Source organism: Myodes glareolus, chromosome 21, assembly GCF_982192425.1.
Source record: "Myodes glareolus chromosome 21, mMyoGla1.1, whole genome shotgun sequence".
In the NCBI taxonomy this organism is placed as follows: Eukaryota; Metazoa; Chordata; class Mammalia; order Rodentia; family Cricetidae; genus Myodes; species Myodes glareolus.
The window spans coordinates 37,285,605-37,311,630 of NC_142046.1; the positions used below are offsets into that span (position 1 = coordinate 37,285,605).

Sequence of the window (26,026 nt, forward strand, 5' to 3'; positions counted from 1 at the left end):
ACAAATCTTGTCTGAATCATGAAACACATTTTCTGCAGTAAAAATTTAAAGATGGTGCAATTTTATTTATAAATACCACACAACCTATTTAGTATTTTGGAATGTAAATATATTATTGTGAGTCAAGGTATTACATTTGTGTTCAGATAAGCTCTTATGTAAGCATATTTTAATAGTCTGTGTAGATAAATATTTGAGAATATCTGTCCACTTTCTCAAAGACATATGTTTGAAATAAATTCCTAAGTCATCCTTGAATACTGAAGGGAACACAGAAACTATTGGAAGAGCAGTTACTTTCTATAAAATATGAACACTCCCAAAGAAAAGTCAGTAGTCTTCTACACATTTGATCTGAAAACTCTTGTATTTATGGTCCTCTCTAGTATATTTTGTCTTTAGTTCATCTCCTGTGGGGTCTTGTTTTTAAATGGATGGTGGAAGTTCAGAGAAAACACATTTTGTGATTTGGGAGACAATGAGGAGCAAAATAGTAGGGTCAGGATGAACTGAGGGCCAGAGATACCTTGGTTACACTTTATGTCAAAGCCTTCAACATACCAGTGCATCATACTCTGGGTATCATTCTCAGATCTTCAATACACATATAAAGTATAATAAGATACATAAAGCCAATTATTACTTACAAGATACATAGGGCAAAGCAGTAAAACTGACCTCAGTTTAATGAGAGTGGCCTCTGATGTATTCAGGTCCTTTAGAGTGATATATAAGCCTGGTCAATAGAAAGCCAAGTACAAAGTATTCTTTATGGCAGAGATATGGCCATTTTCTTCATTTTCTGACTCTAGTACAGATATGTGAAACACAAGAAAAAAACTATTGTCTTTAGAACATTGACATATTAGTGATAGAGACCGTGAATGCATACCTATGGGAATGGCTAATGTGAAAATGTCTAATTTATTATAACTCTCACATTGGAAGTGATAGATGAGAATGAAAGGTTACACTCTTACAAAGAATGAATATTCACAAAGCACAGAAATCAACATCAGTAGAGTTGGCAATGCCCGTTTGAAAGTCTGACTTGCAATATCATGTTTTGGAAAGTATTACATATGGGGCAGTATTTTGATTTTTGTTTAATATTTTACTCTTATCCGTATATATCACATATCGATGAGGTTTTTTTTTTACAGAATATAGCTACAACCATAAATTAAATTTAATATATATTACTCCATCCTTTCTCCTAGGACTAAGGTCCATCTCTCCTTTTGCAAACAGTAATCATTCTGAACAAAAATAAAAAACTTCATAATATAAGGCACAAGAGCAAATAATGCCATTGATATTCAGTAAATTACTTTGCATTTTGTTGATCATTTATGAGAATTTGAAGATTGAAATCAATATTCTTCACATCTTAAAAAAAGATTCTATGTTAAAAAAAACAATAACTAACATGATTCTGTATTTATGATAATTCTACATTTATCTTATTTATAATAAAATTATTATACATTATTATATATTATATTTAATATAATATAATGCTGAATTAATTGTTAATCATTTTAACGAATTTTTAAATGACGAGCAGAAAATAATGTATAATGCAAATATTAATCATTTTTTGTAATCTACTGATTCTTGTTACCAGGGCATTTCTATCAATATCTGTATTAATGATAAAGAAACTAGAGAGTAGATTTAGCTGCCTTCTCTCTAATGCTGATACACTGGCTTGCTTATTGAGATGCCTATTAGTGGAGATGAGGATAAATACTTTATGACAATTCATTTTGACTTTTTCATTTGGCTGTGTAGAAATGTATTTTGTGGTGTGTGGGTAGTCTAATGCTATGTACAGGAAAGGGATCAATAGATAAAAAAAAATCACAGTTACTATTTAAAGTATAGCATGTGCGAGATAAGCCACATAAGCAAATTATTTATTCTTTCCCCTCACCCAATTTATGTTATTTAAAGTAACAAGTTTCATGGGTTTTTTTATTTTTATAAAAAAATTATTTTATATTTTTTTATTTTCATGTTTATTTTATTTTGTTTTCGTTTTTCACCCAACAAGATTCATTCATTCATGTACAATCTAGAAAAAGGAAAAAAGCTAAATCCACATTATAATTTCATTTTTTTTTTCTTCTGAAAGGTGAGAAGTACTACTAGGCCTGCTCAGACACACTAAGCACATCCTGGGATGTCAAATACATTCATTAGTTTCAGTTAAGGAAATTATATTTACCTTCATAGGTGAGACACAAGCTGTGACAAATAAACTGTTACCTTTCTCCATTAAGACATTGAGATGACTAAGGAGAATCACCACATGTACTTGGTGTTCTAGGATTATGAATACTGCTGCTGCTGATTTTAATTTTATTGCTTCAAACACTGTAACATGATCCACTTGCTACCACAGATGGCAATACCATATAATGCCAAAGGAAATAATTTCTTTGAACATTAACAAAAAGACAACTATACACTTTAAACTAATGGTCACAGTATACAGTGTGGTAGTTGACCCCTTGTCTTCCCCACAAAGGGGAATTTTAAAGTCATCCATTATTTAATGCTGAAAAATTTGTCTTGACCATAACTCTTTTTTGTATTATAATGGATTTACAGTTATAGGGAGTGCTGGGGTTTAAAATGGGTCTCTGTACCTTCATATTGCTCCTACATACTTTATTGTGCTTATATAAAGAACTGTGCATCCTTTTCTCTTGTTAGAATGTCATATGTATGCTAAATTCTTTGGCCATTTACATAACTCAAGAGGAAAAATAGAGATTTTTTTTCTTCTACAAAAGCATTGTTAATCCAGGCTTGCCAACTCAACCTAATAGTGTACTAATATTTCATGTGAAAATTTTAGTGAGAGGATATTGTTTCAAATAGAATTTTTTTTGCTTTCTTTTTTTCATTTGATTTTTTTCTTTTATTTATTTATTTATTTATTAAATATTTCCACCTCTTCCCCGCCTCCCTTTTCCCTCCCCCTCCCACCTCCCTCTCCTCACCTCACCTTCCCTCTCTAGTCTTTTTTTTTTCTTTTTTTTTTTTTTAATTTCTTTTTTTTTTTTTTTTAGTAAATTTTATTAAATTATAAAAGTTTCCATTTCCACCCCCCCTCCCAACACCCTCCCACTCCCCCTACTCCCCCTCCTCCTCCCTCTTCGTCCCCCAGGGCGGTCAGGGTTTCCTGCCCTGTGGGAAGTTCCAGTTCCTTCCCCCTCCCTCCAGGTCCAGGAAGGTGAGTGTCCAAACAGACTGGATCCCCAAAATCCATTATATGTAGAGGAAACAGGTCCCAGTGTCATAGTCAATGGCTTTTCAGAAAGACTTCGGGTCAGCCACAGTCAGAGAATCCGGCCAAATTCGGAGAGTCTGGTTAGATCACGTCCTCTTTCAGTCCCAGTCCAACTGGCCTTGGTAAACTCTCATCAGATCCGTTCCCTTGTATCAGTGGGTGATGGCATCCCTCGCAGTACTGACTTCGTTTTTCATGTTCTTCCTCCTTCTGCTCCTCATTTGGACCTCGGGGGGCTCAGTCCCGTGCTGCAATGTGGGTTTCCGACTGTATTGCCATCCTTCGTCAGATGCAGGATCTATGGTGATAAGCAAAATATACATCAGTATGGACATGGGCCACGGCCGATTCAGGCACCCACTCCTCTGTCCAGAGAGCAATCTGGGGGATCTCTCCTTGGACCTGGGATCCCATATATACTCAAGTCTCCTGTAAACCCTAAAATGGGTCCCTTAGTTGAAATATAATCTTCCCTGATCCCTTGTTCATCCTTCCTCCCTCCCCCCCCATCCCAGGCCACCAAGCTTTCCCCTTTCTTCCCCTACTCCCTTCTCTCTAACCTTCTCCCCTTCCATCGGCCCTCCCTCCCCCCCATGCACCCGAGGTTACCTGGGACTCTTGTCTATTTCCTACCTCCTGGTGGATAGCTAAATAATCTTCATCAGGTTCATCTTCTTATTTAGCTTCTCTAGGATCACGAATAATAGGCTCAAAGACCTTTAATTATGGTTAGAATCCACTTATGAGTGAATACATACCGTGTTCCTCTTTTTGGGACTGGCTTACCTCACTCAGTAAAGCGTTTTCTATTTCCATCCATTTGCATGCAAAATTCAAGATGTCATTGTTTTTTACCGCTGAGTAAAACTCTAATGTGTATATGTTCCACACCTTTTTTAACCATTCTTCTATTGAGGGGCACCTAGGCTGTTTCCAGGTTCTGGCTATTACAAATAGTGCTGCTATGAACATAGTGGAACAAATGCTTTTGTAGTATGATCGGGAATCTTTAGGGTATATTCCCAAGAGTGGAATTGCTGGGTCCTGAGGGAGGTTGACTCCCAGTTTCCTGAGAAACCGCCACACTGATTTCCACAGTGGCTGCACGAGTTTGCATTCCCACCAACAATGGATGAGTGTTCCCCTCACCCCACATCCTCTCCAGCATAGGATATCATTGGTGTTTTTGACTTTAGCTATTCTGACAGGTGTAAAATGGTATCTCAAAGTGGTTTTGATTTGCATTTCCCTGATCGCTAAGGAGGTTGAGCATGACCTTAAGTGTCTTCTGGCCATTCGAAGTTCATCTGTTGTGAATTCTCTGTTAAGTTCAGTACCCCATTTTTTAATTGGGTTAATTAGAGTTTTAGTGCCTAGTTTCTTGAGTTCTTTGTATATTTTGGAGATCAGACCTTTGTCTGATGAGGGGTTGGTGAAGATCTTCTCCCAGTCAGAAGGCAGCCTTTTTGTCCTACTGACAGTGTCCTTTGCTTTACAGAAGCTTCCCAGTTTCAGTAGATCCCATTTATTCATTGTTTCTCTTATTGTCTGTGCTGCTGGGGTCCTGCTTAGGAAGAGGCCTCCTGTGCCTAAATCTTGTAGACTACTTCCCACTTTCTCTTCTATCAGGTTCAAAGTGGACGGATTAATGTTGATGTCTTTAATCCATTTGGATTTGATTTTTGTGCATGGTGATAGATATGGATCTACTTTCATTCTTCTACAGGTTGACATCCAGTTATGCCAGCACCATTTGTTAAAGATGCTTTCCTTCTTTATTGTATACCTTTAGCTCCCTTGTCAAAAATTAGGTGTTCATAGGTTTGTGGGTTAATATCCGGGTCTTCTATTCGATTCCATAGGTCGACTTCTCTGTTCTTATGCCAATACCAAGCTGTTTTCAATACTGTAGCTCTGTAATAGAGTTTGAAGTCAGGGATGGTAATGCCTCCAGAAGTTCCTTTATTGTATAAGATTGTTTTGGCTATCCTGGGTTTTTTGTTTTTCCATATAAACTTGATTATTGTTCTCTCAAGTTCTGTGAAGAAGTTTGATGGGGTTTTGATGGGGATTGCATTGAATCTATAGATTGCTTTTAGTAGAATTGCCATTTTTACTATGTTGATTCTCCCAATCCAAGAGCAGGGGAGGTCTTTCCATTTTCTGGTATCCTCCCCAATTTCTTTCTTCAAAGACTTAAAGTTCTTGTCAAATAGGTCTTTCACTTCTTTGGTTAGAGTAACCCCAAGATATTTTATGCTATTTGTGGATATCATGAAAGGTGATGTTTCTCTGATTTCTCTCTCTGCTTCTTTATCCTCTGTGTATAGGAGGGCAACTGATTTTTTGGAGTTGATCTTGTATCCTGCCACGTTACTAAAGGTGTTTATTAGCTGTAGGAGTTCTTTGGCAGAGTTTTTGGAGTCGCTTATGTACACTATCATATCGTCAGCAAATAACGAAAGTTTAATTTCCTCCTTTCTAATTCGAATCCCCTTGATCTCCTTATGTAGTGTTATTGCTATTGCTAGAACTTCAAGCACTATATTGAAGAGGTATGGAGAGAGTGGACAGCCTTGTCGTGTTCCTGATTTTAGTGGAAAGGCTTTGAGTTTCTCTCCATTCAATTTGATGTTAGCTGTCGTCTTGCTGTATATTGCTTTTATTATATTTAGGTATGATCCTTGTATCCCACAGAGTAAATTATTACTACTTGAATATGACTTCTTAAGTTGAGCAAAAAATATTTCCTGATTAAAATCTATAATAATTTCTTTTTTCCCCTCTGGTAATTTTTTATTACTTTATAAATAATAGGAATCAAAATTTCCACTTCCTCCCCTCTTCCTACTTTTCTCCCACTCCTCCATCCTCCTCCCCCTCCAGTCCTAAGAGAGGACAGGGTACCCTTCCCCATGGGAAGTCCAAGGCTCTGCCTCTTCCATCTAGGCTTAGGAACATCCAAATAGACTAGGATCCCGAAAAGCCATTACATGCAGTAGAGACATATCATTGGCTTCTCAGTCTGCCCCAATTGTCAGCCACATTCAGAGAGTCCATGCTCCTTCAGTCCCAGTCCAGTTGGCTTTGGTGAGCTCCCATTTGTTCAGGCACACCGTCTCAGTGGGTGGATCTACTCCTCATGGTCCTTACTTCCTTGGTTATATTCTTCCTCCTTCTGCTCTTCAACTGGACCTTGGGAACTCAGTCCAGTACTCCCATGTGGGTCTCTGTCTTTATCTCCCTCCATCTGTTGCCGATAAAGGTTCTATGGCAATATTCAAGATAGTCATTAGTCTGACTATGGGACAAGGACAGTTCAGGCACCCTCTCCTCCACTGCCCAGGGTCCTAGCTGGGGACACCCTATGGACATCTGGGACCCCCTCTAGAGTCAAGACTCTTGCCAACCCCACAATGCCTTCCTTAATTAAGATAACTTCTTCCCTGTTCCCATATCTGTCCTTCCTCCTTCTCAACCATCCCTCTCCCCCAAGTTCTCCCCAACTCTCCCCTTCTCCCTTCTCTCTCCTCCTCTCTGCTTCCCCTCACCCCAACCCCACCCCCATGCTCCCAACTTTTGCCTGACAATCTTGTCTACTTCTGATTTCCAGGAAGATCTATATATGTTTTTCTTTGGGTAATCATTTTTTTAAAAAAAATCATGAATTGATTATTTTTATAGCACATATGTGTGTGAATGTGTGTGTGTTTGTTTAGGTAATATGATGTGTGTGTGTGTATGTGTGTGTGTGTGTGTGTGTTGACTAAAGGAAACTTATAGGAGATGACATTCTCTTTCGCTTCTATAGGTCTCAAGGAAGCAAACTCAGGACATTAGGCTTGCTGGCAGATTTCCTCAACTGCTAAGCCATATGGCCCCCTCAAACCCTTGGTCATCTCTTCTAATTTTAATTCTTAAAATAAGTAATAATCTTTGTCAACATCTCTTAGCTGTTAGGAAAGTCATCTTTTCATCATTTAACACAATGTGAGTCCTTCAATTCATAAAGAGAAATTTGGCTTCACATTTTGTTAATTTAAAGTAAACTGAGTTCTGCTTGCTTATTTGAGCTAGGGGTATGGGTCCATCATCTAGAGGAGCTGTCAGAACAACCATTTACTCAATGGATAGGAAGTGAAAAGCAAGACTGGTGCCCATGATCCCTTCTAAACTCACAATCTCAAGTGACTCCCTTCTTAAGGGTACTGTGACCTGTAAGCAACCCAGTCCCGAGGAACAAGACTTACTTTTATAGATCTGTCAGAATGCTTCAGTTCCCAATTATATTAAACAGTACCCATTAAACATATTAAACAGTACCCATTTATGTGTTTTGTTATTAACTACATGTATTATTTCTGTTTAAAACTAAGCCCATAGAGATCTTTTTTTTTATAATATTTATTTATTATGTATACAATATTCTGTCTACATGTATGCCTACAGGCCAGAAGAGGGCACCAGACCTCATTTCAGATGGTTGTTAGCCATCATGTGGTTGCTGGGAATTGAACTCAGGACCTTTGGAAGAGCAGTCAGTGCTCTTAACCTCTGAGCCATCTCTCCAGCCCGCCCATAGAGATCTTAATCTAAAGCCATTCTCATGACATTGAATGACCATATAACATTTCAAACTGAGTACCTAATGGGCACTAATTTTTATTTAACATCACTAATGGCATTGTTGATGTTCTAAGTAGAAGGTACACGACCAGTTATACTCTAATATGGTTTATATTATGACAGTTTTGTTTTCATAACAAATATTATACCTTACAATATTTCTTCACGCATATTGTTAGCCCTTATTTTCTCAATGCTTTGAGAGATGTGGTCTTCTCCAGGGAGAAGCACACTAATTGGTTCTTTAGTGTCACACATACAATTAACATATTTCAGGTGTTTCCATATGAACCTGAAAATTGTTCTTTTAAGATCTGTAAAACATTTTGTTGGAATCGAGGTGGGGATTGCCGTGAATCTATATATTGCTTTAGAGAGAATGGCCATTCTCACTCTCTTACTGCTAATGATCTATGAAAGTGGGACATAATTCCATCTTCTGATATCTTCTTCAATTTCTTTCCTCAAGGTTTTAAAGCTTTTTGTCATAAGTTTTCACTTACTTGATTATAGTTAGGCCAAAACATTTCGTGTTATTTCAAGTCGTCGTGAAAGGTGTTTTCCCAAAATTTTTTTCCTCAGGCAGTTTGTCATTTATATAGGAGGACTGCTGCTTTTTATGAGTTAATTTTGTATTCAGCAACTTTGCTGAAAATGTCTATCAGCTGTAAGAGTTCCCTGGTGGAATTTTTAGGATCACTTACATATACTATCTTTTCATCTGCAGATAAAAATACTTTGGCCTCTTCCTTTTCCATTTGTATACTCTTGATATCTTTCAATTCTCTTATTGTTTTAGCTAAGATTTCAAATGCAATATTGAATAAGTCTTGTTCACGGTTTTAGTGGAATTTCTTTGAATCAATTTAAATTAGTGCTGACTATGGGATTGCTGGGGTAAACTGTGTTTATTATGTTGAGTATGTCCCTTGTATCCCTAATCTCCTCAGGAATATTATCCTGATAATATTAGGTTATATTAGGTAAATGATAAGGTAGTTTTTATTTTTCGTATGGTTGATTACATTTATCAATTAATGAATTTCTTTCACAAAACCTATTTGATAATAGTGGAAGATCGTTTTGATATGTTCTTGGGCTTAATTCACAAGAATTTTATTAGTATTGTTGCATCCCATTCATAATGCAAATTTGTCTGTAATTATCTTCATTTGTAGGGTCTTTAAGTGATTTGGGTATCAGGGTAACTGTGGCCTTAAAAAATGTATGAGGTATGTTTATTCTGTTTCAGTTTTGTGAAATTATTTGAATAATATTGTAATTAACTGTAACTCTGGCAGGATTGTGTATGAAAGGCATTAGTCCCTGGGCTTTTTGTTTGGTTAGAAAGCTTGTAATTACCGGTTCTGTTTTGCTAGGGGTTCTAGAGCTTTTGAAATTGTCTACTAATCTTGATTTAACTTTGGTAAATGGTGTGTGTCAAGACAACACTTCATTTCTTTTAGGTTTTCCAGTGTTTTGAAGTACACAGTATTTTAAACATCCTTATGATTCTATGGATTCTCACAGTCTCTGTTATGTCCCTATTTCATCTCGAACTTACTTAATTTTGATATTCTGCCCCACCTTCTAGTTTATTTCTGTAAAGATTTGTCAATCTTATTTGTTTTCTTAAAGAGCAACTCTCTGTTTCATTGATTCTTGGTATTTTTGTTTGTTTGCATATTATTCACTGCAGACAAAAATTATTTCTTACTCTCTACTCATTTTGGGTATGATTTCTTTTGTATTTGCGTTTTCTGTTTTGTTGTTAAATTACTAGTATAAAATAATTTAATTTTTAATGTAGGCACTTAATGCTATGAACTTTCCTCTTAGAACTACATTCATTGTGTTGCATATGTTTGGGTATATTGTGTATATATTTTCATTCTATTTTAGAAAGTCTTTTATCTCTTAAGTTTTGTTCATCCATTTTTCGTTAATTAGCTAGTTCTTCCATGAATTTGTAAGGTTTCTATTGTTGTTGATATCCAATTTAGTCTGTAGTGGTAAGATGAATGGTGGTGTTTCAGTTTTCTTCGTAATATGATGACTTGCTTTGTGTCACATTATGGTAGGATCATTTGGTTTATAATGACTGATAGCACCAGCATTTTTCTGTTTAGTTTTATTTCAATGACCTGTTTATTGTTGTGAATGGGGTATTGAAGTCTCCCAATATTAGTGTGTAAGATTCAGTATTTGATTTAAGCTGTAATAGTGATTCTTTTATGAACTTTGGTGCCCGTATGTTAGGTCCATGGATGTTAAGAATTGTAATGCTCTCTGAGGATATTCCCTTTGATGGAAATGTAGTAGCCTCTCCTATTTCTTCTGATTACTTTTGGTTTGAAGTCTATTTTGTCAGAAATTAAAGTGGCTTCAAGAGCTTTCTTTATGGTCAATTTGTTCAAAATATCTTTTTCATCATTTGCTCCCTGGTAATGCCTATCCTTGATGTTAAAATGTGTTTATTTGATGTAGCCTAAGAATGGATCCTCTTTTCCTATCCATTCCATTAGTCTGCATCTGTTAATTGAGGGACTGAGATCATTGTTTGGAGAGATATCAGTGAGCATTGCTTGTTGACTCCTGCTTTTATCATTTGTGTGTGTGTGTGTGTGTGTGTGTGTGTGTGTGTGTTGCATCTTTAGATTTGCTGGTTTAGGATTTTCTATTTTTTATGCTTTTTGATGTGATTAATATCTGTAGGACCTCTAGCACATTCTGTATAACAAGAATAGTAGATATTGTTTAAATTTGGTTTTATCACAGACTGACTTATTTTTTTCATCTGTTCATTCACTTATGATTTTTAGATTTTCTACAGAGAATTCAGGTATAATTCTAATAGGTCTGCCTTTATGTGTTACTTGGTCTTTTCCCCTTGCAGCTTTTAGGATTCTTTCTTTGTTCTGTACCATTACTGAATGCTATGTGCCAGGTGACTTTCTTTTCTGGTCAAGTGTATTTGGTGTTCTGTCTTATACCTTTATAGGTATCTCTTTCTTTAGGGTAAGGATAATTTATTGTGGTTTAAGCATGTCTACTCTCTCTCTCTCTATTATCCATTACACACACACACACACACACACACACACACACACACACACTGAAGAAGTTTAATATATTGATTATTTTGAATTAAATAGCAGGAACATCTGTGTTCATTTCAAATCCAATGTTTTACTAATAAATTGTCAAGCCCTGATATTTCACTAGAGCTTTCAAGTACAATGCACCTAGGTCATTTTACATTTGATTTGAAATCATATTATACCATTATTAAACTCCTTTCAAGCTATTTCAAAATTCTTTAAAGGATTAGCAATCTTCCTTGCTTTTGTAAATATGTAATTGTAAAAGATATGTTGAAACATCAAGTTTTTTTTCAAAGTTTATTAAATTACGAAAGTTTCCATTTCCGCCCCTCCTCCCAACACCCTCCCACTCCCCCACTCCCCCTCCTCCTCCTTCTCCATCCCTAAGAGCAGTCAGGGTTTCCAGCCCTGTGGGAAGTTCAAGTTCCTCCCCACTTCCTCCAGGTCCAGGAAGGTGAGTATCCAAACAGACTGGATCCCAAAAATCCAGTATATGCAGAGGAAACAAGTCCCAGTGTCATTGTCAGTGACTTTTCAGAAAGGTTCTGGGCCAGCCACATTCAGAGAATCCGGCCACATTCAGAAAATCTGGTTGGATCACATGCTCGTTCAGTCCCAGTGCAACTGGCCTTGGTAAACTCTCATTAGATCAGTCCCCTTGTATCAGTGGGTGATCGCACCCCTCGTGTTCCTGAGTTTTTTTTCATGTTCTTCCTCCTTCTGCCCCTCATTTGGACCATGGGGGGCTCAGTCCGGTGCTCCAATGTGGGTCTCCATCTGTATCGCCATCTGTCATCGGATGAAGGATCTAAGGTGATAAGCAAAATCTTCATCAGTATGGTTATAGGCCAAGGCCAATTCAGGCACCCTCTCCTCTGTCTAGAGAACAATCTGGGGATCTCTTCTTGGACCTGGGATCCCATTTATAATCAAGTCTCTTGTAAACTCTAAAATGACTCCCTTAGTTGAGATATATTCTTCCCTGATCCCATATCCATCCTTCCTCCCTCCCCCCATCTCAGTCCCCCGAGTTTTCCCCATTCCTCCCCTACTCCCTTCTCTCTAACCTTCTCCCCTTCCAACAACCCTCCCACCCACCCCCCATGCACCCGAGGTTACCTGGGACTCTTGTCTATTTCCAATCTCCAGGAGGATAAGTACATGACCACTTCCTAGGTATAACCCCAGTAGCACAGACAATAAGAGAATCAATGAATAAATGGGACCTCCTGAAACTGAGAAGCTTCTGTAAAGCAAAGGACACTGTCAATAAGACAAAAAGGCTACCTTCTGTCTGGGAGAAGATCTTCACCAACCCCTCATCAGATAAAGGCCTGATCTCCAAAATATACAAAGAACTCAAGAAACTAGACAATAAAACTCTAATTAACCCAATTAAAAAATGTTGTGCTTATCTGAACAGAGAATTCTCAACAGAAGAATTCCGAATGGCCAAAAGACACTTAAGGTCATGCTCAACATCCTTAGCGATCAGGGAAATGCAAATCAAAACAACTATGAGATGCCATTTTACACAGGTCAAATTAGCAAAAGTCAAAAACACCAATGACAGCCTATGCTGGAGAGGATGTGGAGAGAGGGGAACTCTCATCCATTGTTGGTGGGAATGCAAACTTGTGCAGTCACTCTGGAAATCAGTGTGGCGGTTTCTCAGGAAACTGGGAGTCAACCTCCCTCAGGATCCAGCAATTCCACTCTTGGGAATATACCCAAGAGATGCCCTATCATACTACAAAAGCATTTGTTCAACTATGTTCATAGCAGCACTATTTGTAATAGCCAGAACCTGGAAACAACCTAGGTGCCCCTCAATAGAAGAATGGTTAAAGAAGGTGTGGAACATATATACACTAGAGTTTTACTCAGCGGTAAAAAACAATGACATCTTGAATTTTGCATGCAAATTGATGGACATAGAAAACGCTTTACTGAGTGAGGTAAGCCAGACTCAAAAAGAGGAATATGATATGTATTCACTCATAAGTGGATTCTAGCCATAATTAAAGGTCTTTGAGCCTATTATTCGAGATCCTAGAGAAGCTAAATAAGAAGGTGAACCTGAAAAAACATCAAGTTTTAATAGGATTTGTAGACAATTTAACTTGGCATATTTTCAAAAGGCACTTTATCTACTTATCTCTCAACTTTATCTGACTCAGGTAAATATGTTATAAACTTAACACAAAAAATCTTTAAAGGACATTTCTTTATGTTGTTTCATTATTAAATATTAAGGATGAATTGAATAGTATGCTACGTTTATACTTGGAACATTGCAGAGAGAGTTTCTTTGTGTGGCATATGGTTTGTAAAGAGTAGTTTGTGTTATCATACCCTTAAATGATAATAATGCACAACAGAATTTTATTTAAGACATGAGCTTACTCTTTTCATTATCTGTATGTTTGTTCCTGTGTGATGTCTTACAGCTGTTATTTCAAGAAATCAAGAAGGTCCAGGAGAAATGGGAAAGGCGGTGCTTATTCCAAAAGATGACCAAGAGAAAATGAAGGAGTTGTTTAAAATCAATCAGTTTAACCTCATGGCCAGTGACTTGATTGCCCTTAACCGAAGTCTGCCGGATGTGAGATTAGAAGGGTAAGTTTGCATGTGCTGTGAAACCTTGTGTGTTATTAAATTCCATGTTTCACAACTTCTGCTCTGACTGTATGAATTTTATACCAACTTGATTCCTGCTGATTATCAAACAAATAACCAACTTTAGCTGAGAAATATAAAGTATTTTCTTTTCAGATAAAGCTAAGTACATTACTTGGAAAGGCATTGAAGATTCCAAAAGCTACTAAGCTTTTAATCCAAAAGGTCATCTTTATTTTACTCTATCTTTCTGAATACCAAACATAGTATTTTATAAGTTATTTTCATATAAATTTCTAAGAATGAATCATAAACTTCATTTGGAAAAATATATACTGGCACAAAATTAGCAAACTTATTGCATATTTATTTGTCTCTTTAAAATTATTTTCTCTTTGGCATGGTTATAGCTGGTGATGAAGCACTTGCCTACTATCATCAAGGTCTTTCATTTAATTTTCCATACTACTATGCAAATTATTATTTGTTTTAGCAATTGTGTTTAAATGCTTGTTCAGTTTTCATTAATGGAAGATAAATTCACTTCTTGAAAATTTTATGTGATAGATTGTAAAATGCTCTACAGAGCTAAACATACTTTAAATATAAGTAATGAAGATCAGAATATTTAGTGGTTGTTTTATCACCCCATAGTCTTTGTAAAACATTCTCAGCAAATAGGTTTTTGTTTGTTTGTTTGTTTGTTTGTTTTTCTAGACAGGGTTTCTCTGTAACTTTTGGAGCCTGTCCTAAAACCAGCTTTTGTAGGCCAGGCTGGCCTCGAACTCACAGAAATTCTCCTGCCTCTGCCTCCTGACTGCTGGGATTAAAGGCATGCACCACTACTGCCTGGCTCATAAATAGTGTTTTTAGCTACACAATGATATTCTTTAAATAAAATTATTTCAATGCTAGTAATATTTGTCATTAATAACAGACTATTTCATTAATATATTTTGATAATGACAATATATTTACTATTCGTGTATTTTTTTCTAAATTGGTTTGAATGGAACCGAAACCTATTAAGGTTCTGGAGCTGGTGATTATTACAGGATTCCTTTGATGAACAAATGAATGGCTCCTTATATCACTATATTGCTCTAAAATGTCTCTTTCAAGAAATGAATAACTTTGGCATGGTAACATATCTGTAAATCCATCATTTGGGAGAACAAACAAAGATGATCTCAGGTTTGAAAACAGCCTGGATCTAGGTAGAATTTTCCAGGCAGACCTGGACACTATGAGGACACAGTGTTTCCAAAACTCTAAGGAATATGGACAAATGCACAAGTCATCACCTAACATGTACACTTTCGTGACTCAGCAAATAAACATTGGGTATTAAATGAATGCACAATGGTACTAATACATTATTTTGATCACTTGTTCCCTGAAATTACAACAAATAAAAGATAAAGGAGTAGAGATGAGAGAAGAGATGTCTCTTTAATAAATGTGATTTGAACAAGTTGCATATACCTTTAAGCACATACATGCTATAACTTTTTTTAATAATCCATAGAAGAGCCGAGTGGTGATGGCACATACTTTTAATTACAGCACTGAGGAAATAGAGGCAGATAGATCTCTGTAAGTTCTCTGTCCTGGAACAGATTAAGTTCCAGGACAGTCAAGGCTACATAGAGAAACCCTGTCTCAAAAACAAAAACAAACAAAAAATAATAGGTAATAATCCATACAGTGATCAAATACTTTACATATATTAAATAACATAAAAATAAACATGTGTTTTATTACATTATTTTATAAAATATGTGCATATATTAGTTTTTCATAAGAGTGGAAAAAATCCACTTTTTTCTTACTAAGACAGTTCAAAATCCAATGACACCATAATTTTTTTACTAGCTCTTTTAGAAGTAGAGGAAACAATGAGTCTGATGGTGACCAGTGTGCTAGGAACAGATTCCATTCTACCACGAGGATGGAGGCAGATAGGAAATCGTTCTTTAATCATGGAGGAAATCATATAATCTTAATTCATGACTCCATGCCTCACTTCTGCTTCTTAGCAACTCATTATTTTTCTTAGCCACAGACACTTTTCACTGCTTAGACCCACTAATCAGTCAATCAGCCAACCAGCAAATCCCTGTTGTTAAACTAATATAGGTAGCCTTTAGAGCAACTAAATCGTAAGACTGGGCTTGATGAACAATGAAAAACAATTATTAGTTTAAAGACTAATTATGGTATTTTATGAACATTTTTATAATTGGAAAAAGTAATGGATACGGTTGTCCTAATTCTTAATGATATGCATATGTAAAATATTTCAGTTCACTATATTATATTGCTATTCTGTGGAATTTTTTATGCCCTTTATCTACTCTTTTAGATTTAAGAAGACTTTTAAGGTTCCAACTTCTCTTTCTACTCTGTGATTATTTTTGAGTAAGACATTAACGATTAATGTTGATTGAATATTTATTTTAAAAACTCCAAGCAATTGAAATAAGCTGACAAAGCTCTATACTAGAGAGCAGATATTACCAACACTCTTAAGGACTGGTATTGAGCTACTTGAAGGTTATAATGTAGCTGGCATTTATATATAGTTCATGAGTAAAATCAGGAAATAGGGAATTCATTGCAAGCATTTATATCCTAAACCAACTAACTTCTTATGCATGCACACTTACTAGCTGATAAAGAGAGACGACTGGCATTAGCCAAAGAAGACCCTTGGCATACAAATTTTGAGTAAGTTGTTCTCAAAAGAAAAAGGGTTTATTTACTCCCTGAGATGTAAACAAGTCATACTATATATTTTTCTGTGCTCAGTCTCAGGAGTGTGTGCCTATTCATATAGATTGTCTGTCCCATCAATTAAAATATGATAAATGAAGCAGTGACTGCACAAAGGAGAATGAGAAAATGAGAATATTAATTGAATTTCTGATCTCTCTTCCACATCTTTTCTTTTTAATTTGAGAATTACTGTAACTCTCATATGCCGGTGAATTTTTTCCTGTAAAAATAATAATGACCATTATAACACGCTGGCATATGTGCTCATGTGTGGAATTAATTTCATTACTCAACTTATCAACTCACCCTTTCCTTCTCCTTGCCTCACCTCTCTTTGTGTATTACCTTGGTGATAGCAATTCTATTATCCTGTAAGTGTTCTTTCAAATGAAAAACTAGTATAAACCTGTTTATTCATGGTTTGGGAACACATTTTATTGCTGCTTTAGTCACAGAGCCTGCCACATCACCTCATTTATACTCATCTAGCTTTCAACTACCCCCATGTATAAGCCAGTTTTTTAGTTACTGTTAATCTTTAATAACTACGATAAAACATATGAAACATAAAACCATCCTATGTGTTTTTCAATGACAGTTAAGTAACAGTGAGTTTAAAGGAGTGCCAAAATGTGCTAGCTCCAAACATTCAACTTTATGACTAAGATCAATTTTACCTGATCCTGACTGAGAAAAGTGTCTTGGAGAGAGCAAGGGTACAAGGAACATACTTAAACATAATAAAGGCAATATACAATAAGCCAACATCAAACAAAATGAAGAGAAACTCAAAGCAATTCCACTAAAATCAGGTACAAGACAAAGCTGTCCACTCTCTTCTTATCTATTCAGTATAGTACTCGAAGTTCTAGCTAGAGCAGTAGGACAACAAGAAGAGATCAAGGGGATAAATGAGTAATGATATACTTCCTATTCACTATAACTGGGGGAGGTTCATAACTCATTCTTTTACATGTGATTATTTGGTTTTATTCATAGTGTTTGTTGAAAACCTATCTTCTCTCATTACATAGTCTTGGCCTCTTGTAAAAAATACTTGACTTTGTGCATTAGAAATCAGTCTACCTTTATGCCCACATCACCCTGCTCTGATGATTGTAGTATTGTGGTTAATTTTGAAATCAGGAAATGTCAAGCATCCAACACTGTGATTAACCTTTTTAAAGGATGACATTTTCTTCCTTCAATTTGAAACTTAGCATTCACGTTTTGTTTGCTGTTTTATGTTTATATTTAAAATCTTTTATATTTCATTTAACATTTATCACGATCTAAGGGCAAACACATGAACACTAAGAAATATATAATTCTCTATTGTGCAATGTACTTTCTAATATTTACAACCTAGCAGTGATATTATAAAAGTAACATTATGGAGAGATGAGATGAAATACAGCTTTGTGGGAGTTTTATTTGGAACTAGGCTCTATAAGATAGATATATGAAACTAGCCTAAGATATATTGAGAAAAGCTTTCTGAGTTATAAAGAGAAAACAACAGAGGAAATCAATGCTGGATGTAATAGAACCAGTGGAAATAGCAGTTAAGAATATTGGTTCAAGAAAACTTATATATGACCCCTGGCAATTGTCATTTGTGTAAACAGCTACAATCTATTATGTGAATCATTTGTATGTGTATTCTTCATTCTTTATTATTTTGATCTAAAATGTGTTTTTATTGCAACTGTTTGATGGCTTTAATCATGACAAATTAATCATTTAATTATAATATTGCCTTGCATGTTTTTTACTGTAGCTTAACTACATTCCGCCCCCAATTTCCACCCTTGTTCCATCCCTTTGCCTCAGCTCCTCTACAATCCCTTCCTCTTCTTTGTCAGTCCATTTCTTAATTTTATTTCCCATAGTTTCTACTTATGACATAAGCATACAAAATTTTTCATTGTGTTTGTGTGATTTTATTTAACATGATAATATATATTTCTTTACATTTTCCTGAATTTGCTTTATTTCAAGGTGACACTCCATTGTGTATACATGTCATATTTTTTTCAACTACGAATTTATCTATACACTACTTGATAATTTTCATATTGACTTTTGTGAGTATGCCAACATAAGACAAAATGGTATGAAAGATTCCCTTTTGTACACAGGCATCATTTTCTTCACAGAAAGTGAAAACATTGGATATATTTTTAAATTTTTTGGAGGGATATCTGTAATGAAGGACCTCCATAGTTTCCCTTGGCTCCACATCCTTTCCAGTACCAGGACATGCTTTACATTTGCAGGCAAGAAAGAATTACTCTTGGGAATATGCAGAATTCCAGGGAGATTTTAGTTTACATTTTACTTCTAGCTAAAGGTTCTGAGCCATTTTTCATATATTTATTAGCCATTTGTACTTTTTGATACATAACTGTTCAGAATATATGGCTGGCAAAATACAGACTGGTTTTCTCTTAGTTTTTTATATGTTCTGGATATGATTCAACTCACAAGTGACTATCTAGAAAGATATCTTGGGGTTCTGTACCTTGCATTTCCATTTTTGTTAATTGTGCCCTTTACTGTCAGAGCTTTTTAGTTTATTGTGATCTTATTACCTAATTATTATTTTTTGAGTTGTCAGGGTTCTCTTTAGGCGATTACTGTGCAAATGTTTGTACCTTAAGTAATTTCCAAAAGTTTTTCATATTTTCCCACTATCAAAGGATCAAAATTTATTACTTTGGTTATATGAAATCTGTATAGAAAATGTACTTTACTTAATCCTCTTAAAAGCAAAAATTATTATGGTTATAAATTGATAAATTTTGGGTTAGGAGTACAATTAATTCAGATTAATGAGATTATACTTGCAGTGTGGAAATATGCACATATTAATTCATTAGCAGTAAAATATTTAATGTAAGTAAAGGATTTTAAAAATAAAATAGATGTGATTTTTTTAAACTGAAGATTATTGAGATTCTCAGGGAATGTAAAAACGCAAATAGAATAGTTTTTGAGACTGAATTATTCTAGTAGAATGGAGATTTATAATTAGATTATAGAGCGTGATTAAATATAGTTTTAAAGGACAGTAGTTTTGTAGTATTTAGACATATGATAGAGAATCAGGAATTACAGCAAAGGATATTTGACAAAATTAAAGCCTCATTTAAGAAAAGATTTTTTTTCCTTCTACCATTATAGAAATTTACCATAGATAGGTCAAGCCTGGATGTAATAATTTTCTTTATTCTGAATTGTAATGACATGGAGAGGATTGTCATGTTTTTGTCAGATGCATCCTTCCTCACTCTCTTTCCTTCTACACTGACCTCCTTTCCTCTTCCCCAGTTAAAGGCTGCCCTCTTTCCCACTCCCTGAATTATATCACCAATTACCTATAACCTTTTATTTGATTCTCCAAAACTTCTTGCCTCCATGTTTTCATTTACTTTCCTGGTTTCTGCATATCTCGAGTTATATACTCATATTTGAAGATATATATCTTGGAAGCTCAAATGAAACAGAATATGCTAAGTTTGTCATTCTTGGACTGAGTTGCCTTACTCAGTAAGACATTTTGCAGTTTCATTCATTTACCTACAAGTGCCATTTTTCTTTATAGATGAATAGGATTAACTCTTGTATATATATCACATTTTCATTACTCATTCATCAGTTGAAGGACATTTCAGTTCTTTCTCTATTCTGGCTATTTAAAGTAGAGCAGTGATAAACACGACTGAGCAAGTATCTGTGGTAGTATGTGTAGATATATGCTAACATGGGATATATGCAAACAAGTAAGATAGCTGGACTTATTTCTGTTTTTTTTTCTTTTTTTTCTTTCTTTTTTTTTTTTTTAGAATTCTTGATACTGATTTCCAGAGTGGCTACACCTGTTTTCAATTTCTCCAGCAATAAACGAGGGTCTATTTTTCCACACAACCCCATCAGTGAACACTTGTGCATTGCTCTACTGAATCTTCAACATTCTGATTGGGGTGTGCTAAAATCTTAAAGTGGTTTAATTTCAATTTCCCTAATACAGAGAATATTTTTCCAAGGGTTCTCTCTCTCTCTTTCTCTCTCTCTCTCTCTCTCTCTCTCTCTCTCTCTCTCTCTCTCTCTCTCTCCATTTTTCACATATATGTGTGTGTATAATATATATATCATGTTCATATAATGTTATTTGTATTTGTATGTTGTATGTATGTTTTCAGGGCTGACCAATTTGTATTGGCTAACAAGTTTGTTCAGTTAATGTGCACTTCTCTGGGAAAAAAAAAACCTATTTCAATGTTCCTTACTTTCTTGTAGTACTTTTTGTAGAGTTGAGGCCTTCTGAGCTTTTTCCCCTTACACATTAGCATGCCTATTGTTGTTTTCCTTCTTTAGGTTATCTTATAGAAGACTTATTGGTGTTGGTGCAATATGGTGGATTTATCCTCTGTTGTTCCTAGGAGATACAATTTCCTTTCCATTTTCTAAGTGTCTCTCTTGAACTCTTTCTTCAGAAAGTTAATGCTTTCATTTTAGATGGCTTCCACCAGTAGAGAATCATATTATTTTATATGCTCCTAAAATTACAAATTATATATATATATATCTTTCTCTCTATATATATATATCATATATATATATATATATAAGTTATGTCGCCTGAAATGATAATATTTTCCCAGAAAATTATAAGCTATCTAACAAAAGCCCCACAATCAGGAATGAGAAATCTATTTTTGGGTGGTTAGTCAGGGCAATTCAAAGGATCCTCAAACTAAGTAGGCTACTGGTGTTCCCTTCATGGTTTCTTAGAAATTGGAGGCAAGTCCCTTTTATGGAGACACTGTTAGATACAGACCTGGACTATTTGAGTGGGATCTGACCTGAAGCCTCATTCCTGATCATTAGCTTTTATAGTACTGGAAGATGCTATGGAAATTGCAAAGAAAGAAAAGCCACAGCTATATGATGCCTAAACCCACAATAATGATCAGCATTTCTAAAGGTGAAACAGTGACTCTAAAATCTCAGTATTAATCAGCAGCTGTCTAAGTGAACTTACAGCTCACTCAATGATGTGAAAATCATTCCTGATACTGTAAACCTAGCCAACTACTGATTGAATGGACCTTACAGGGGATACAACTACTACCATATTCCTAAGCCGGAATAATGTCTAACTGCTTTACAAATACTTAAATTTACAACCTTCATCCAAGAAACTCTTTTAAAAAGAAGACTGAGACCATTAAAGAAATCACAACTAGTTAAAATGCAAAGAACAATTGATCTTGGAGTGCCAAGTCCCAGCTCATACATCTCTACTACAACCACTGTACATGAAGCTCAGGGAATATCATGAAAGAGGGGGCAAATGTTAATGAGCTGGAGGAGCAAAAAATTCACTCAAATAATGTGTCTTTTAGATATGTAAGAAAGCTACAGTCATATCAAATATGAATTGAACAGTGATAATTGCAGTTAACATGCTAATGTGGATGTTAAAAAAAATCCTCACTGTGCCTCATCCTTTTGCTGGAGAGCTAGCGGCCATTAATAGATGCTGAGACAAGAAGAATTCGTCATCCTCAAGGTAGAGTTTCAGCCTCTCAAGTGCTGAGATTAAAGGCATGTGCCACCCTCCTGGCTACACAATATAACTCTTAATGCTTTAAGTCTCAGGGAGTAGAAATAGGTACTGTTTTATATCTTTGGGTTTTTAAAAGTATAAAAGTGAAGACTGAGGGAAGCCTGTAAGTATATATCACAGTGTGGTGATATGACAATTCTGTACATAAAGACATGAAATAAATCACTACTTTACAAATTATAATTTTTAACTTCATAAGCAATTTTTGGACATTCATATGAAAATAATAGTACTTTCCAAATTAAATAAAAGAGATTTGTACAATAGATCAGAAATCCAATTAATAGCCTCATTTTCTATTTCTCTTTTGTGACATAGATACATTTATGAGTGTGCCTCAGCATTATTTGCTCTATACCATTTTAAATCTCCTTGATATTCTCATATTTATATTTGGTCCTTAACTTGCTCTTTGCATTTAAAATTTATAGTTTCTTTTTACTTGTCGTATAAATATATAATTTTACACTAAAGATGGTTTCATAATTACAATTTGTTGAGCCATTTAACATAAGAAAGCAAATGCATAACTAGGTCTGATATCATTTAAAAATCTCCGAAAAGGCACATTTTATTTTAAAATCTCTTCTTTCCATTTTCTATTCTGCTGCTGACAGATGTTTTCTGTGTATATGTCAGTGTCTTCAGGGAAAGACGAATTGCTCTCATGCCAACTTACAATGTGATTCCACTGTGGAAGGATTTTATTTCACAGATAAATAATTTAACTTCTGATAATGAGATGTAGTTTTATTGACCTGGGAGACTTTGGCATATGTCTAGAAATTCTCATTGTATATCATAATTAGTTTTTTCCCAGAAGTGTAACGTGTCTCCTGTAGAAACCCATAAACTTCTGACTGGTAATGGATATGTATATGAGAAAATTTGTATTTAGGCTTTGAATGTCAACTTCTAGTATTTCATAATTACTTTGTGAATTTGATGCAATGCAGCACATGGCAAATATATTTTAAAAAATTATATTTGCATATTTTTGTTCAGTTTCACATCAGCAAATTATGCAGTTATCACAATGTTAGAGTAAATCATAGTAGCACAAATATGTTTATCATTTAATAATTCAGTGGAAGTGAATGTTTTGTTTCTTTTTTCCCTAAAAGGAGAACATTCTATTTCTCCAGTTTGTTTTTTCTTTTGTGTGGTATGTTGCCTGTGTATATAGGTGGAGACAGCTTTAACAAGATCATAAGATGTTCCATGGATTATTAATGTTCTAAGAAAGTGTTCTACCTTCAAATTACACTCATAAAGATCCAGTAGAATACAATTCTTTAATCATTAGTCCATGTAGGATACCATGCAGTTTAGAACAGAAACATATTAACAAAAGGTATAAATAAAATTTAAATTTTGATAATTCACATCCGGTACTTTCCCCCACCTACATTTAATGAGAAATTTTAAAGCAAGTAGTACATTGTGTACATTGTTGTTTTTTCAATTAAGTTGCATGCATTTAATAGAGAATACTGGAAAAAATACCCATCTCCTGCTTAAAAAAAAACAACAAAAAAAAACAAGTCAGCCCCCATTTCAGTCACACTCAGAGAATCCAGTTTGATCACATGCTCGTTCAGTCCCAGTCCAGCTGGCCTTGGTGCACTCTCATTTGATCAGTCCCCTTGTACCAGTGGGTGAACGCACCCTTCGCGGTCCTGACTTCCTTTTTCATGTTCTTCTTCCTTCTGCTCTTCATTTGGACCTTGGGGGCTCAGTCCAGTGCTCCAATGGGGGTCTCCTTCTCTATCTCCATCCATCGTCGGATGAAGATTCCCTCTGGTTCTGCTTTCGTTGCTCACGATCTCCCTCCCTTGCTTCTCATTTGGACCTAGGGAGTTAAGTCCAGTGTTCCAATATGTGTCTCTGTCTCTATCTCCATCCTTCGCCATATGAAGGTTCTGGCAATCTTGTCTACTTCTAATATCCAGGAGGATAACTATTTAATTTTCTTCAGGTTCACCTTCTTATTTAGCTTCTCTAGGATCACGAATTGTAGACTCAAAGACCTTTAACTATGGCTAGAATCCTGACTGAGAAGCCATTGACAATGGCACTGGGTCTTGATTCGTTTGCATGGACTGGCTTTTCAGGATACTGGTCTGTTTGGATGCTCACCTTCCTGGACCTGGAGGGAGGGGGGAGGAACTTGGATTTTCCACTGGGCAGGAAACCCTGACTGCTCTTGGGAATGGGGAGGGAGGAGGAGAGGGAGTGGGGGGAGCGGGAGTGGGAGGGTATTGGGAGGAGGGGAGGAAGTGGAATTCTTTAAATAAATAAATAAGGAAAAAAATATATACTCTACAAAAAATAACAAGTAAGACACATGAATTATGTCATCACTGAACATTCAAAATATAGTTAGGAGTTAATATTTATTGAATATTATTGAGCATGTGTGCATATGCATGTAATGTATGTGTTCATTCTGCAGCTTAGCCACATTGTCTCATGTAATTTTCAAGATAACCTAATGAAGTATATCTTATTTTTAGCTGTGGTTAGTTTATAAATTAGGAAATACACTCTGAGGATGAAAGATTACCCCAAGGTCAATTTCAAGTATGAACCTTTAAGTGCTATAGAACACCAGCCTGCAAACAATGATAGGACAAATTTGAGATTTGTATTACGTGGGGCGTCATTAAACAGAAATATCATTTGTGGATTTTCTCTCGAGTAGTGTGGGATGTCTCTAGCACATTATTGGCTACTCTGCCCATTTCCTTTCTAGGAGAAAGCAATGAGATATACAAGATAGAAAGGTTTTGTGTGGTGTGGGAAAGACTGAAACAATAGAAGTTGAATATTTGGACTCTAGTCACATAGTGACAATGCTGCAGCGACTTCCCTTCAATTTTCCACCACTGGTGTGTAGAGTGCAGGCCTTAATTCTGGCACCAATCTCTTTATATTTCCATTTCCTATTCTCTTTTCCACTATGCACATCACTAGTTCATCACTTCAGGACACCTCAGTCTATGTTACCTCTATCAATTTTCATTGACAAAAATGTAAGCAAGTAGAGAAAAACTTCTACAGATCTTGCCACAGCTCTAGCCCTCACTGGAACTCGTGTTCCTTTTGTCTACATCTATCTTATTGCTGCAAATAGTTGACCATGTTTCTAATCACAGTTCTCTCGTCTGCTAGATATCATCTTCTTGTAGCTACCTGAGTTCATCTTCCACCATTCCTGCTGCCAACTTCTTACAAGTGTCAACTCTTTTTGTCTCCTCTGGTTATTCCAGTGTGTGCACTTGGTGCTCATTCTGGTTTAAGTGGATATCACTCACAAAATATGTCTCAATCTTTTTCATGGAGGTATCAACTTTTTTTTTTAAAGAAAAAAAAACTCAACTCAGCTTGAGAGAAATGACTAAGGTCTTCTTTACCATTTCATTTTAATGGCACTGCAGTTGATTTTTTAACCTAACGATTAGTCAAAATCTTTTTTATCAAGGGTCATCAATGATTCACACATGAGCATAAATAGGTGTATGTAGGAATGTTCGACACCTATGTTGCTATATGTAATAGTGAATTCCCAGTTTTCATATATCATACACACCATAATTTTCCTGTCAGTTACTATCTCCATTCTAAAGCAAATCTTTCTCTTTGATTCTAAGATCAACTTATACTGTCCTAAGGTTTTTTTCTAGTTTCTCTGACCATTCCTTTGTTATTTGTAAGAGACATATTAATCATTTGATAATTTCATACGCTAAAATAGAATATTTTATCAAGTCCATTCCTCAGTCTCTCCCCTCCAATTCCTTTTATTTCCTCACTACCTTTCCCCCTTTGTTCATGTGGTCTTATACAATATCTACTTGGTCCCCTCAGTGCTGCCACCCTGTCCTGTAAGGTCACCTACTGGAGTCTATGTAGTCTCTTAGTGGCCACATCTCTGAGGAATACAGACTCCCTACTCCAATG

The 26,026-nt window shown here is 35.5% G+C and overlaps 1 protein-coding gene across 6 annotated transcripts in view; it reads left to right on the forward strand.

Annotated features, from left to right (window-relative positions):
- The window catches only part of Galnt13 (polypeptide N-acetylgalactosaminyltransferase 13), a 560,713-nt gene that overhangs the window by 215,900 nt on the left and 318,787 nt on the right, over positions 1-26,026 (forward strand). For all 6 annotated transcript variants that reach the window (XM_085681127.2, XM_085681123.2, XM_085681120.2 and 3 more), the window contains one exon: positions 13,482-13,650. In XM_085681127.2, the coding sequence (XP_085537253.1) occupies positions 13,482-13,650 (169 nt within the window). The remainder of the gene's footprint in view (positions 1-13,481; positions 13,651-26,026) is intronic.